At 43.5% G+C, this 15,422-nt stretch overlaps 2 protein-coding genes across 4 annotated transcripts in view; one reads left to right on the forward strand and one right to left on the reverse strand.

Moving 5' to 3' along the window:
- Positions 1-1,661: 1,661 nt before the first annotated feature.
- NDUFC1 (NADH:ubiquinone oxidoreductase subunit C1) lies at positions 1,662-4,365 on the reverse strand. 2 transcript variants are annotated; one of them, XM_086747111.1, is made up of 4 exons: positions 4,209-4,364; positions 3,507-3,610; positions 2,590-2,672; positions 1,662-1,806 (listed from the first exon to the last, which is right to left on the reverse strand). In XM_086747111.1, coding segments are annotated over exons 1-4 (249 nt in total). In that variant the 5' UTR covers positions 4,270-4,364; the 3' UTR covers positions 1,662-1,805. The 2 variants fall into 2 exon arrangements, with proteins under 2 accessions (XP_086603237.1, XP_086603238.1); XM_086747112.1 differs by lacking the exon at positions 1,662-1,806 and having other exon boundaries at positions 2,589-2,672; positions 4,209-4,365.
- A 435-nt stretch (positions 4,366-4,800) lies between these two features.
- The window catches only part of NAA15 (N-alpha-acetyltransferase 15, NatA auxiliary subunit), a 38,900-nt gene continuing 28,278 nt past the window's right edge, over positions 4,801-15,422 (forward strand). For both annotated transcript variants that reach the window (XM_086746383.1, XM_086746384.1), the window contains exon 1: positions 4,801-4,964. In XM_086746383.1, the coding sequence (XP_086602509.1) occupies positions 4,911-4,964 (54 nt within the window). In that variant the 5' untranslated portion in view covers positions 4,801-4,910. The remainder of the gene's footprint in view (positions 4,965-15,422) is intronic.

A 15,422-nucleotide genomic window follows, 5' to 3' on the forward strand; every position in this document is an offset into this window, starting at 1 on the left:
CCGTCCCGAGGCTTCGCCGGGAGCAGGGCCCGCCCCGCAAAGCGGAGCGGTCGGGGGGCCCGTCCCGGAACGGGCAGCCATAGCGGGTACCGCCGCTGAAACGTTCGCTGGGAAACGAAACACAGCCACGGCGCTGGCTGCCGCAGCAGGGATCGCGGGAAGCTCAAAAGACCCAGAAGATGGGGAAAGGTACAAGGGATTGCATCTACCAAGGATGGGTGGGGAAAAACATAGTGATATATCTAAAATAGAAAGCTCTCTGTGTTGCTTTGCCAACAATTCCTGGACAAAAGAACTGGAGAAATCGAGTAAAATCACAGCAAAGGGCACTCAGTTAAAGTCGAGGACAAAGGAGTTCGGTGCTGGCAGTAAAACTCCCGAGGTCAGTCGCTGCTGCGGGATCACATTAGCCGTTACCGTCACGGGCGTCTCAGCATCGAGCTGTGTGGCTGTCCTCCTCCCCACATCGTTAGACGGTTGCCCCCTACTACTTGTCCCTCCTCTATATACAGCTTTGATGTTCCCTCAATGATTATTTAAAGCCATATTCTACTGATTGTCAGTATCTCCTTTTTCAGTTATTTGTCCTTGACTGACCTTGATGCATGAAGAGGTGGTGACAGCGTAAGCATTCAGAAGGCAGCACACTCACAGCAGAGACCGACATTAGCTGTGCACTGCCACCACTGAGGCTGTGGGCACTGTTCAGACAGCAAACAACTCAAAAAAAAAAAAAAAAAAGCAGAAAGGACAAGGCCAGCCTCTCCTCCATAAGACACACACGAGCCCTGGGCAAAGCACTACACACACTCCCCCTTCTCCTGCCTGAACAAACACCACAGAACTGGCACTATCCCCTCAGCTGCCAACTACTGTACTTCCAAGAAACAGATCCCTGGGGAACACCAGGGTACAGCTCCATCTATGACCAGTACCAGAGAGCTGTACGCTAGAAAAGAAGCTGTGCCCAGGAGAACCTAGGTACTAGGGACAGACTAACGAGCTGCAGGTCACTTAGTCTCCAAAATTCAAGACCAAGCTTTTGTCCTCATGTTCTGAAAATAGAGAATATATTTTCAGTATATTTGCAGTAGCAAAAGCAAAACAAACTTCCTGGCAAGGAAAAAATAAAGACCTCCACAGAATTTAAAGGTTGGCCGTCTCTGTTTTTGTTGTCTCTGACAAAGCTTAATTTCTGCTCCAGGGGGGAAATCAATCCAGACCACAAAGGACTGAAGAACAGCAGCACTACAGGAACTAGATCAAGCTGCAAAACAGATGTGTAACTTTAGTTACAGAATCTCTAAGTCACTAGGCCAAGCTCTGAAAGCCTGCCTGGGCAAGACTGAGTTGAAAGCTGCTGCTTTGATGTGTGAAGTAGCAAATGCACATTGCAGCAGTTGTACGGATTAGTTTTATTATGTTTCTCAGAAATCCCATTCTTATATTTGCTTATCGCTTATTTAGCAATGAAAATGATGGCAGGGCCATAGTACATTTAACTTCTGGAACATTTCCTGAACTAATGTCTAACTCTGTAATACACCTTTCCAAATAAAGAAAGTTTTGAAAATAACACTGATAAACTATGAAACAGAAATGCCACATAATACAATTTCAAGACCAGTAGAATGAAATATAAACAGCAAGAAAAATCTTCATGAGTTTCTTCCAGACTTTGTAATTTATTTCACAATTCTGCACATGAAATGTATGAACATACAAGTATTTAGATACTTCTGTTGTGCGCATTTATTTGTAGGTCAACTGGTGATCATGTTACTCCTTACCAAGTATACCGTCAACCTAAGAAAAAGAGAAAAAACAGTCTCAGCAACAAGGAAAACAGATACAATGAGTATGATTACAAACACCTTGCCACATACTGTATTTTTAGCTGGAGAGGAATATCTATGGGAAGATTAACCACAGCCCTGCAAGTTTTTCCTATACCTGGTTTAGGCAACTCTTTCAGGTGGGATATTGATTGCTCTGAGGCCATAATCCCCAATAGAATTTTTAGAAACACTATTATGTTTTGGTTTTTTTTTTTTTTTACATTGAAAAGGACAACGATCACATAAAATCTGCACTATACTGCAAGCCTATGGGCATTGACTTGACATCATTCTTATGTGTAATATACAAGTGAAACAGAAAAATGTTTCCCACTGTAGACCTGTTAAAATCTAAAAAAAAAAAAAAAAAAGAAAGAAAGAAAATCAAAGATAATCTATTTTTAGTGACCTTGATCTCCTTGCCACTAAAGCACTTGTAAGGTATTCTCTTTGCAGCCTGAATTTATTACAGACACTATAAGAGAGGTGTTATTTTCCAAAAGTTTGCATGTCCAAGAAAGCTGGCAGTGAATATGCACACAAATGAACATATGAAAACATAAATCAGTCACTTTATCGCTTTAAAACTGGGAACAAGTTAGAAGAATAGCAAAAGCCAAGATGTAAAGTATTAAGGAAAATAACAAGGGAAGAAGACAAGTCAGTCCAATATCTTGATTGCTAATAGAAGTCAAAGATCTGCAGAACTTGTGTTCAGCTACATCAAAAGCATCTCTGCGTAAATACTTACTAGGAACATCCTGTACACTTGCGCTCTCTCTCTTCTTTTCTTCTTTCATATTCCATTACATCATCTTTATGCTGCTTGAAAAGCTATAAAACACCAGTATATGATAAACAGCTACACAATGCACAGCTGGTACCAGAGAACACAAGTACTTCTACAAAATATAAAATTCCAATTATTGGAATGCAAACCAATACGTAACCGGCACCATACAGAGCAAATTATCTTGCCCAGGGAGGCATTTTTTTTCATACCTTTCTCAAACATTTTCTACTGGCTAATTGCGGGGAGAGATTCCTATTGTCATCCAATCCACAAACACCCCAAAAATGGGGAAAATCCCAACAGGCAGCCACTCCACCCTGAAAAGTGTTGTCATCACAGGAGTACTGCTTATCCTGCATATTTCTTTGTGAGAGCTACTACACCCTGCTTGCTTTATCAATGTCAAGTCTGTGAGTGCTCTGAAATAAGGAACATCTTACATCTGCATTTTGCTCAGGAAAAGGTGTGTGTGGGGTCTTAATTGACTACAGGTGAAAAATGAGAAGCAAACGCATTAGTAGTCTGAAAAACACAATATTGTTTAGGCACATCCCTAGGTTTTTTGGTTTTTTTTTTTTTTTTTTAAGATCCATTAGGGAAAGTAATGCTAAAGCCTTAAACTAACAGGCTTGAAGAATTAATTCTTCTGTTATGGCTGTTTGCAACAGAGACAAGCTTAATATGTTGTTCATTTTTATAAAGAAAAGTGCAAAACAGATTTGAGAAAGCATAACTAATCAACATACCACACATCAATCTTGATACTGCTGTGACCATCCATTACCCCAATCAATAAACTAGGTGGCAGTCACTGCCTTCAGATCACTATAGTTTGGGAATAATTAAGTTCAACAAAACCAAAAGAAAACACTTACAAGAACCCACAAGGCAGCACTGGTGCTAAAGGCCAAGCCAACTCCTAACCAGTTTGGTTGGTCATAATTAGGTCTTCTTGCAACAAATGCAGATCGAGTAAAAGCTAAAAAGGCAGAAGATTACAAGTGCATTTAAGTTCATTGGGTTTAGACTACCAACTCAACTACAGACACTCCTACATCAGGCGAAAAATACCCAAACAAACCACAACAACAAAACCCCCAAACAATTTCAATTATTGTGTATAAACGGCCCCCGTAACATCGTTACAGCTCACCCACTTGCAGATATACTGCAGCACACACCCTCTGATCCGAGGGACAGGCTGGGGGCCTGCTCACTGCAGCGCACTTTCTCCCCTTTCCCCTGCCAAAAAATCCCAGACAGTACGGCATCTATTTGCTTGCGCCGCCTCTCACCGTTCCCTGCAGAAAGCTCCCGCTCCCATTCCCAAGCCTTCCCCACCCGCCCCTCCGAGGGCATCCCCCAGCAGAGGGCCCACACCACAGCCCCGGCGAGGAACGGCGCGAAGCAGCATCTACTTCGCACCCCAGCTAACGGGGACGACGCCCCCAGCCTCTCCCCTAAAACCAAAGTGGGCTCCCCATCACCCCAAATCACAGCGAGCGAGACCCCACAGCTGCTGCTGCTGCTACTGCTGCTGCTCCTCCTCCTCCTCCTCCTCCGCCGCCGCCGCTCACCGAGGCCCGGCGTCCCCGCCGCCAGCCGCAACCACTCCCCTGCCCTTAGCGCCGCCGCCATCTTGTCATCTGGGCCCGGCTCCGCCCTCAGGGGGCGGGGCCTCCTGCCCGCCGCTCGCCGGTACCCGCGCTCCCCGGGCGCCGCCAGCGGGCGCTCTCCCTCGCCCGACACAGGCCGGCTTCTCCCTGCGGGGCCGGGCCCTGACTCAGCGGGCGGGCCCGGGGAGCCCCGCCCCAGCCCAGCCCAGCCCAGCCCAGCCCAGCCCAGCCCGGCCCAGCCCAGCCCGGCCCAGCCCGGCACACCTGGCTGGGGGGCGTGGCCAGCGCGGGGTCGCGGCGCATGCGCGGAGGCCGCCGTGACCCGGCTGGGGAAGCCGACGGCGGTGGCCATTTTGGCGGCGCCTCTCTCCGGCCTGCTCAGTTACCACGTGAGCCGCCGCCCGGGGCTCGGCGCGGCGCGGGGGCAGCCCGGCGCGCAGACGGCGGCCGGGAAGGGCCCGGGCCCGCGGCCGGCGAGAGCGCGACGGTTTGAGGGCGGGCAGGGGGGGGGTTGGGGTGGAGAGGCGGCGGTGGTCGTAGCCAGACTCCGGCGGGGAGGCTCCCGGTAGCGGCGACCGAGCAGCGGGGACGGGAGGCAGCCCGCCCGCCTACCCACCTCCCCGGAGCCCCTCGGCGGTGGCGCCGGAGCCAGCGGCGGGGAGGATGCCGTCGGTGAGCCTGCCGCCCAAGGAGAACGCGCTCTTCAAGCGCATCCTGGTGAGTGGCGGGGCGGGAGGCCCGGGCTCGGCCGCGACGGGCCCTGCTCCGGTTCGTTCCCCGGGCTGGCGGGAAGCGGAGCCCCGGCACCGTCCCGCGGGCCCCTGCGCCGCCGCCCCGGCCCTTGCGGCGTCCCGGCCGCCGGTTCCTTCCTGTCGGGGCAGGCCGGGCCGAGGGGCGCCTGTCACCCGCGCTCCGTCCCGCCCGGGCGCGGCCCCGCGGGGCCGGAGGAGCGCCGGGACGAGGGGATCAGCCATCTCTCCCCGCTCGCCCGCCCCGGCCGGTGCCCGCCGCCGGACAGAGCTGCGGGGCCGTGCCCAGGCCCGAGGGTCTGGCCGCGGCGAGGCATTCCTTGAAAATACCCCCGCGGCCGCCACATTCATCGGCTTGCTGTCTGCAGCTGCACTGCTGAACTGCCCTGCCTTGCTTTTCTTTTTTATCTTTTTTTTTTGATAACTCTGATTTTTTTGCCGTAGACAGTAACCAGATTTGTTGATCGATGGGGAAGATGGCTTTCAAAGGAGGAAGTGCAGAAGGGTGAAGGTTTTGAAGTCTCTCCGAAGTTTAACTTGCAGCTAACTCTTGTTAAAGTTTGGCATTGATTTTTGTGAATGGCAGCCAGCAGTAGGACGAAAGAAACTGCAGTGGAATTTAGGCAATAAACTTGGTTTTTAGAATGAGATTAAGATAGCATGCAGTCTAAATATCAGCAAAACATGCACAATTCAGTTACATCTTAAGGAACTTGTTTCAACTTTCATGCGGTGATGCAGGAACCTTGTGTTTCTAAGGACTTGGGGTGAATTGAAAGTGACAGAATTACGTTAGGGAGCAACTTCAGTGGATTTATTTAGAAGATTCTGTTATTGGGTCAAGCACGATATTGTTTTCTCTCAAAAAAGTCAGGTTTTTTAAAACAAAAGTTACATCTTCTTTCAAAGAGCCTTACACTACTATTTTGGATCCTTCCAGAGGTCAGAAGATGAGTTACTGCAGTCCTCTTGGAGTAACAGCACTTTTATGACTCTGTAAACTTCTGCCACTTAAGTGTGGGGGGGTGATGTGTGTAGTCTTCTGTCATACTTTTTTCAAAATATTTAGTGAAAGTGAAATAAATCTGCAGAACTAGAAATGCCTATGTGCAGGCATCTCATCAGGAAACATTCAGCTTCAGTTAGGGTTAAAGAGTGGTTACAATGAACTGTAAAGCTTATTTTTACTTTGAAAAATTCAGTCCTGCGTGGGAGCTGGTGTGGCCTTGTTCTCAGTTTGTGATTTTTTTTATGTGTTTGGAGCTGGGAAAGTAGTAGCCTTGTTGCTCACTCACTCATCTTCCTTTGCATTGAGGATGGCTTGTGTGGTTACAAGACAAACTGAATCAAGGAGGCTGACTGCGTTTAAAATTGACGGGTTTGGTTTTTTGTTTGGTTTTGGATTTTTTTTTTTTTTCCTGGGCTTGGTGCATGGCTGGCTGAGTATTTGTGTGGAGGGCAGGAGCAAGGGAAGAATAAGAGTTTCTTTGGAGAAAATGCGGGCTCAGTGCATGTGAGTCAGATGAAGCTGTGTGATTTGGTTCAAGTCAGAAGAGAAAGATGTGCTCCAGTCCAAGCAGATCTCTGTAGACTGAAGCAATTTTAATTTTGTCCTTTTTTTAAACTGAAAACTTTAATAAAAATAAAAAGAGTTTCAGGTGCTGGGTAGACTAAAAGTTACTCTGGCATTTTGAGGTTTTCCTGTATCTTGCAGAGATGAGCCTGTGATGTGTAGTCTACTACTAAGGCTGCCCTATGATTAAGTGCCTTTGTAACACATGGTGAATAGAAAAGGCTTGAAGCTGGTTTTCATCACACTGAAAAATTACCTAATGAACTACTTGTCTGCCTTGTTATAGATAATGACCCTACTTTGTGAAGTTTTGATTACGTGTTTGACTTGAATTAGTGAAATGTCTTTTAGGAAATCCCATTTATCGGTGCAAGTCCAAAGGAACATTACTTTCCTAATCCTGTTCCTTCACTCCACCTCTCTCTTCCTGTAGCCTCTCCTAGGTCTACGCCTTCTGTTCAGGAGACTGTAACCCTTCATTATGCCATATCCTCTGCCGCCTCTTCCTTTGACTCACGGGTGGCTGAGCAGCAGCAAGAGGAGCTTGAGTCTGCCTGGGCAGCTGGTTCCCCAACAGGACCTCTGAACCCTCGGGCAGCTAACAAGGTGGTCTGATTGTCTGGCCCTGGCACATGCTGTCTCCTGGTCCTGCCAGACCACAGAGTTGTTCTGATGAGCATGCCTGGATGAGATGTTTTTGCAGCAGATGCTGTGGGAACCAGCCCGAGTGGAATTGAAAGGATGTATTACCCTGCAAATAGATAATTACTAGTACACAGGCTGTTTACAGAAATATAAAATAATTCATTCTGATTTTCATTGAGGTAGTAAACACAGGAGTTAGATAGGTAACAGCCTTCTATTTTTGGAAGTGAAGCATAAAACGAAAGAAAGCAAACTGATTTTGTTTGTGTTTTAAATTCCGGAGGCCTAATTTCTTTGCGATTTTTTTAAGGAGTATACCTGTAGCACAAACATTAAGGTCTTGCAAAGACTACACCATCTTTCCATAGCGAAAGGCAATAATTAGCTTTCGGAGTTTATGGTTTTGTTTGTTTTGTAGTAAACATCTTACATGATCAGTGTATTTATTTTGCGTAGGGATTTGCTTTCAAGCCAGCGTTTCCACTTTACTGACAAATTCTGAGTTCAGAACAGTGTGCACTTTGCCTTTGTGTGTTGCAACACACTAACTAGACTAACCTCTTCTAGTCACTTTACAGGTATGTGGAGGTTCTTATAGAAACATTTTCCCATTTGAAAGGAATTTTACAGGGTAGTGTCCCTGTAGAACAAAGGAAGAGGGATCTGCATGATTAGTTGGAATTAAAAAAAAAAAAACCCCACAGGATTATTGATCACCATTCTGCTTAAGTTTGCACTTCCATTAAAAATAAAGTTTCTAGCTTATATTGTTCTTACAGTTTTAACTGCTGTTAAGCCTGCAGGTAGATATTCCTGTTCTTCTGCTCAAAGATTCTGTGGAATTTAGAAGAAAAGTGAATCTCTCAATTTTTCCACTTTTATTTTTGATCCATTTGAATGTTTAAAATGAATTGAGTCCATGTCATTCTTTTGGACGCATGTTATCTCTAGGCAGTCCAGAGATTACTCAGGAAGAACTCAGGTGGAGGCAGAGGAAAGAGTAAAATAGCAAACACAGGAGTGGAGAATGGGAATGGAGAAGTTGACTTTTTTGTTCCCAGAAGGCTGGGTGCACTATAAAGTAGTAAAAAAAAAAAAAAAAAAGCAGATTATTCCATTTTCCCCACCTTCTTACTAGCAAATATAAAACTAGTAGTTGTAGGAAGTAGGATTGGCTGATGTTTTTATTAAGTATAACTGATGAACGTTCCTGGCATTTTGCCAAAGTATGCAGCCACTGTATCTGATCAGATACGGCTCATCAAATATGTTCAGTTTTATTTCACAAATCCCAAAGACAATATTCAATTAACTTCTGTTTGGATGTAGAAGTTAAATATGTTAAAAATGTATTGCAGAAATATTAAATACAAAGCTATTGGAGGTGCCATGTATTATGAGGAAGAGTTTTTCAGTTCCTTTAAGCAGCAGAAGGTAAAATTCTTGGAGTCGTGAAGTTCTGTCAGAGTAAGGTGTTTGCAACATCTTACTCTGCCAGAACTTCTCACTATAGCTGGTGGGCTTAGCCTCTAGTTGAATATGGTTTGAGCAGGGAGAAAAATAATCCAAGTATTTAAGAAGTGAAACATCGTTGTATTTTATGACGCAAGCAAACAATTCAAGTGAGGACCTAAGTGTGTTGAGGCCTCTTTTATATAGTTTTACTATACTGATTTATAACTCTAGTACATGCTGTGGAAGTAGCATACTGAAGAAACAAGATGCCGTGCTGGTCGGGGCTTGTGTGTGTTACGTTGTATGCAGATCAGGAGTTTCTCAGTTTGTTCAGGACCAGTGATTATCTGTGGTGTTTGTGATGTCTGGAGAGCTATACATCTTTCATCTTTGTGTCAGTTACCTTATGTGATAACCACAGCGTCTGCTGCAAGAGAGGGAGGTTTGAAGTTCACCTTCCGTTGGTCATTTCTATGGTAATGCTTCTGTGCTTGGGGGTATTATCTTTGAGCTGATCTTCTCCCTTTCCATGCTGGCTTTGACAAGTGTCCTACTAAAAGACACAGGAACTTCGTAATGATAAAAAAGCCTGTTGAACATGTCTCTTCAGTGGCTCTGCTGTAAACATGCCAGGTCCCTCCTGCTGGGCCATCTTCCTGTTTCGTCATTCTGGAATCTGCTCCCTGTCCCTCTGCTTTCAAACTAGATAGGCTTGTGCTTCTCCTTCAATTATGCTTTAATCCTTTAAAAATAATGTTCTGTCTCACAGTTCAGGTGCTGACTTTAAGGTTGCTGAGGTGTCAGACTTTGAAATCTCCTCTTAAAGGATCTTGATTCAAGATTAAAGATTGATTTCCTGAATGTCACTTTTATGAGCAACCAAATAAATTAGCACATTTTGTATGCAGTCATTGTTGCATTTGCATGACTGTACAGTAATCAAGTAGCTTCACCACTGGAGTTTCACTGCATACTATCTCATCTGAAACATGGAATTGTTACCAAGACTTTTCCAATATCTTGATTGTTGAGATGTCCATTGCTTGTTTTGCCTTTGCCAAAAGACCCCGCTTGGCTTTGCCAAAAGTAGTAGGAAAAATTGTGTCTTGGTTGAAACATTGGAAAGGAAGTAAACAACAGACCTGCTGCTTTAAGCAGAGTCAATATTCTTGTTTTTCAGAAATATTCTTCAAACTTGCTAAAGAAATTAATTACTGTTTGAGAGTCTAGGATACTGTTAAGGAATCGCTTGTGCGATACTTCTCTTACTAAAGCCTGTTCACCAAGTTAGGCTATTTGTTGTCACTGGGGCTGTCAGAAATTGTAGGAACAGGATTCCCTGCTGTAAATTTCTGAGGAGCAGCGTAATTTTGTCCCTTACCTGTTTCAGTTATGAAAATAAAAGACTAAGAAATAGAAATGCATCCTAATTTATTCATGGTTGTAAGATCATAGGCAGTCTTAGGTTGTTATGGCTATAAATACTCTTAGCTGAACCCAAAGTGGTTTTTGTAGTGATCTGAAACTAATCTTACTTGGGGCAATGGACTTTAAATCCAGCTTATATGGCACTAACCCTTTTTTTTTTTCCCCATAGAATTTAGTCAAGTTATGTTTATTCCTGCTTTTCAAAGGTTTTCCTGATGAGTTTTTGCTGATTCCACTTTCTGGGCATCTCAAGTTTAAATCTCTTGTCCACAGCAGCACTGTGTCAATGCAACAGGAGTGGTGATAAGAAGTTACGTCTCTTCTGATTTTGCTGATAGGGGATTTAGAGAAAATGAACAATTATTCATTGCTGCCTTTAAAATTGAGGTCAACGAGACTTGTTACAAGGATTTCCATTTGCTTCTGTGATACCACACAATCAAGTTAGCAAACCTAGTAGTGTTGAAGAACAACCTTGCTTATCTTACTAGCCACATTTAACTATTTTGCAGTGGCTCAGTGCTACAAGACAACATCTCACGTACCTCAGCGAAGGGTGAAGAGTACTCTGGACATAATACGTGGATAGAAAATGTTGGTAGCCTCACCACGTCTTGGGCTGTGTTGCAAGATGCAGCTGAAATGGAATGTCTGTGTTAGAGCAGAACAACCTATTGTGTGGGGTTGTTTAGCCCTTTTTATGCCGTATCTTGGAATTTTATTTTGTTTACTTAGTTGTTTCAGATGATTGTTAAAAAGCAAATATATCCTATGCATTCTGGATCTTTTGTGAGGTAGAGCCAGTTTCATGCTAAATTCAGAGGTGAAGCCTGAACATAGGAGTTCCAGGGTAAAGGACAGAAGTCAGCTGATCTTAGTTGACATGGCTAAATTCATGGTAATTTTCCCTAAGAAGGAGAGATTAAAGCAAGCAAGTAGTGGCCAGCAGACCTGATGTTGAATAATGGATTTTTCAGCAAGAGTCTTGCTTCAGTGAGTGAGAATTTCTAGTTTTACTTCTGGAAGAGCTGTACTATTTGTCAGCAGCTGTTTCCAGCTGGATTTTGTCAAATGCAGGAATGAGGCCAATTCAAAAGCATAGACATAGCGTAGATTTTTTTTTTCCTGCCTCAATATTAAATGAAAAGGTACACATATTTCTTATCTTCTTCCTAAGTAATTTCAGTTTCAACTTGTTCTGTTGCTATGATTATGTTCTGCGAAGCAGTACTATTTATTAAGGTGTCGGTCACTTCCAAAAAGTAAGGCAAGCTGTGCAGGAGGAGGGTTTCTTAGTCCCTTAAACTAGGCAACTGCTGAAGCTGTTTCTTACACAGAACAGTTGCATTCATTAACACTGCAGAGCAGTGGAAGAGGATGGTTGGTTTTGATTTAACAGCAAAATATTATGCAAGTTTGCCCCAGAGTTTTTCAGCATTAACGTATATGTAAGGTTTGTGTGGCTTTTTTCAGTCTTTGGGTTTACATGTCTTTTATTTGTCGTGAAACTGAATTGGTGTGGTGGAAGCTTTTGCCTAGAGAGGTTGAGCTGTTCAATATGGTTAGCGCTCAAAAGACCTACTAATTCATGGTGAGTAGTTGCTCCTAATGCTTCCAGCTTTTAGAATCTTCTTTACTACATTTAGCTTGAATTAGTGCACCTTAGTGACTTGACCTGATCTAGTCTAGCTGTAGGGAGAGTAACTGTGCTGGAAAACAGCCTTGAGCTGCACAGTGCCTGGTCTTACTAGCTTTTAAGTTGCTGCATTTGAACTGTGCTAGAAGGAATAGATAGCATCTGAGTGGCAGACGTGCATATCATGCATTGTAAGTGCACACCTCAGCTAACGCTAAGGCCAAGTACGCTAACGCTTCCTGCTGCCAAAGGTCTTGCGGCATGGTAGTTGCCAACGTTGCTATTTGATGCCACGAGTGTACGTGTTCACGACTGCTACTAGGAGAAACTGCGGAGTCCCTTAAGCAGCACATTGCTGTAGTTGAAAGGATTTGTCCACCTTGGTTCTGTTCAAGCCTCACAAACCCTCAGGAAAGAGGATAGCAGAGTGTCGAATCCCTGTATTGTTCTGGCAGAACAGCCTGTTCTTCATCATACTTTCTCTTGGGGACTTTCAGATGCAAGTAAAAAAAACTTACCTGTGCCCATGTGTCGTTCAGTTGTCCTATCTGGTAACTCTGGTATATAACGGGGAATAGACTGCAATATATTGCCTATTATGGTGATGCAGGCTATGTCACCTGCTGGGGATGAGAGGCTGAGTACAGTGGACTAGTGATGAGAAGTTAAGCTTGCATCTCCACCTTCTCTTGGGGCTGAATTAAATACCAATTTTGGTACTCATTCAGTGAAGAAAATCATATTCTTTGACTAGTCTGTCATAGCATTGACTAAATTAGGATGCTTACTTTAGCAGAGTTGCCATCAGTGAGAAGTGATTTTCCTGTAGGGTATTTGGTGGTGGTTTTTGTTTATTTTTTTGTTTGGTTGGGTTTTGGTGTGGTTTTTTGTTTGTTTGGTTTTAAATACTTGAGTTTGCATTCATTTTAATCCAATTAATTTGCAGATACTGGAGTTTAAAAAGAATGATGTTAAGTTGGAGCTAAAAGTGTGACCTGGGAAAATACGTAATCTTAGAAAACAAATAGCTATAAGTTCTTCATACTGGTTTCTTTTTTCAAAATTCTGTTGTTTTTAATAGAAATTGCACAGTATTGTTTTGTAACTGCTCCAGTTCAAAGGGCATAACAATTGGGAATGTGATCCTGTCCCACAAGCTTGAGTTTGCTGTATCCTTTTTACTCTCACCCCACTGTTTCTTATAACCACCCATGCTGGTCTAAGTAAGAACAAAAAGAAAGCAGTCAATAACACCCCAGTGCTTCCATTAGTGAGCTTGGGGAGCAAACGGTACCTTCTTTGCTTTGGTACTTATTATTGAGGAAGAACATCTAGTTTTGCATGCTTCTAGGTAAGAAGACAAAAGGTGGCTTCTACTTTACGTTGTTCTATGACTATCTTCAGTTTGCTCATGAGATGCTTTTGGGTTTGCTTCTCACCTGTTAAATCGGGTGCAAAATCCAATCCAGGTGGACTCTTACGAGACTTTTTACTACTGCAAAGTCGTTCTAAAACACTCTTGAATGAGCTAGGTTGGACATATGCATCTTCTCAAGGGCCCCTGCTAGAAAGGTGGTTTTGTGCTTCCTGTGTGTTGATCTGGGTGATTCTTTGCTTGGGTTGAGCCACATCTGGTGGCAGCATGGATTCACTGTGCTATGAAGCTTCTAGTACAACTGATGGCAACTCCTGGCGCTATACTGAGTTAGAGCTGCTGTTAACTATTGGTGTTACTGAACACACGGGACACTTTAAGCTGCGGTGTAGTGATTGTGAAATGTCTTAAAAACAGCAAACTTAAGTTGGGATAGCTGTTAAATTATTTAGTTATTAAATGTTTGCAGGACATGAAAACTGCTTTGTGACAAAGAGGATTTGCACTTATGGGAGTGAATATGTGCGAAATATTTCATGTGTAATGCAGAATCTGGTCTGGCATGTGCTGTGTATTTGATGCTGAGATACCAGCATGTCAAAATGCTGTGCTTGACTATTCTCCTTGCTTTTTAGTTGAAAACTTAGATACCTGACCATTAAAAATATCTATTTTGAGAGGGAAGGAATATCTCAGAGGTAAAATGTGCTGCCTGCTTACAGATAGCAAACAATTAAAGAGCTTACTTCTGTACATTTCAGACTTACCGCTCTAAAATGCACTTGTGAAAATGTATTTATTTATACACTATATAAAGAAAAGCTGAACTAATTTTGGATAAAAGTAATCTCTGTGCTATTGGTAGCAGCCCTTAAGAGTGCAGCTATGATCAGTAGCATGGCCCTTGTGTATAGCCTTGTGGGTCACCGGAGCAGTTGCTTAAGAATCTGTCAGTCTTACTTGCTAGTGGTAGATTTGATAAAAAGGTTTAGAAAGTAAATACTCTGGAGAGGGAAGATTCAAAACTGGAAAACTGGGTTGAGGAGGGAACGAATTCCATCTAGCAGCTAGCTGTCTGGAGGTAGGTAAGCTGTAAATAGTGAAGTCTTTTCACCTTTCGTTGTGGCGGCCATCAAAGAAGAAATGCAGAGGAATTCCTTCACTGGTGGCATGCTGAGCCATGTGTATGTGTAAGACACCAGCTCATCGAAGACCAATTCTGCACAGGTGCCTTAATCCAGTTCAGGGATCCAAATACCAGAGCATGAGCCCTCCCTCCACCTCAGACCTGGGATTCTAGAGAATATGAGCGAACTCTCTTCCTTATAATTTCACTGTTGGTCTCTGTCTTGTAATCACCATGCATTCAAATCCACTGAATAAATACTTGGTAGTGGGAAAGCGATGCAAATGCAAATTCTCTCCTACCTGCTATGGTCTTGCATGATTTTGAAGGAGTCATACTGTCTGCCTCATTAGTTCTTTCTAGAATTGTATTAAAGCGGGTGCTATTTCCTTGCTCTAAATATAGAAAATGAGCTAAAGGGTATAAAAATAATCTTGATGTGTTTGGGGAAGGCTGTAATTCTGGCCGCAGCATGTACAGAAGAGCTTGTTAGGTATCTTAAAACATCTGGTAACTTATTAAAGGAAAGGCTTTGAAGAGCAACAATGTATAACAGAGATTCAGTGATGGAGAGTCAGATTCTTTTCTTTTAAAGCATTAGTCTTAACCTTACTTTTTAGAAGTTTAAGTTTTATGTTTTCTCATTGCATGATGTCACAAGCTGCAGCTGTCAAGCATCACAAGCAGGCTCTGACTTCTGGCTTTGGAAGTGTACATGTGCAGGAGTTTAGCTTAGAAGAGGCAACTGTGGTCTTTTAGCAGCAGGTGGAACAGAGAAATATGTTACTTCTGCAGAACAGCTGTCCCAAAGTGTAAGGGTCAGGGGCCTAGGAATGGCTACTACAAGTTTTCCATCTGGGAGGAAGCAAAGTACCCAGATGAAGACCCATTTCTGCTTCCAGCAAGCCTGTATCTTTCTATCCCAAGAATACTTGAGATAGCACCCTTCCTGCTTCTGTCATTTTTAAATTTTTTTTTAATTACACATTCTTTTTTCTCCTCTTACTTAGAAAACACTGACTCCCTTAAGGATTTTCTCTACCAGGCTGTGTATTACTCCTGCTGATCTTTCTTTGTGTTATCTTTTTGTTATTCCTTTCCCCTTTTCAATGTTTACTACCTATTTTTTCTTAAAAGATTTTTCTCTCATTTTTCTGTTGCTTCAAGCCACAGATTCACCAAGGTTAA

This window comes from Chlamydotis macqueenii, chromosome 4, assembly GCF_036417535.1.
Source record: "Chlamydotis macqueenii isolate bChlMac1 chromosome 4, bChlMac1.mat, whole genome shotgun sequence".
Lineage (NCBI taxonomy): Eukaryota > Metazoa > Chordata > Aves > Otidiformes > Otididae > Chlamydotis > Chlamydotis macqueenii.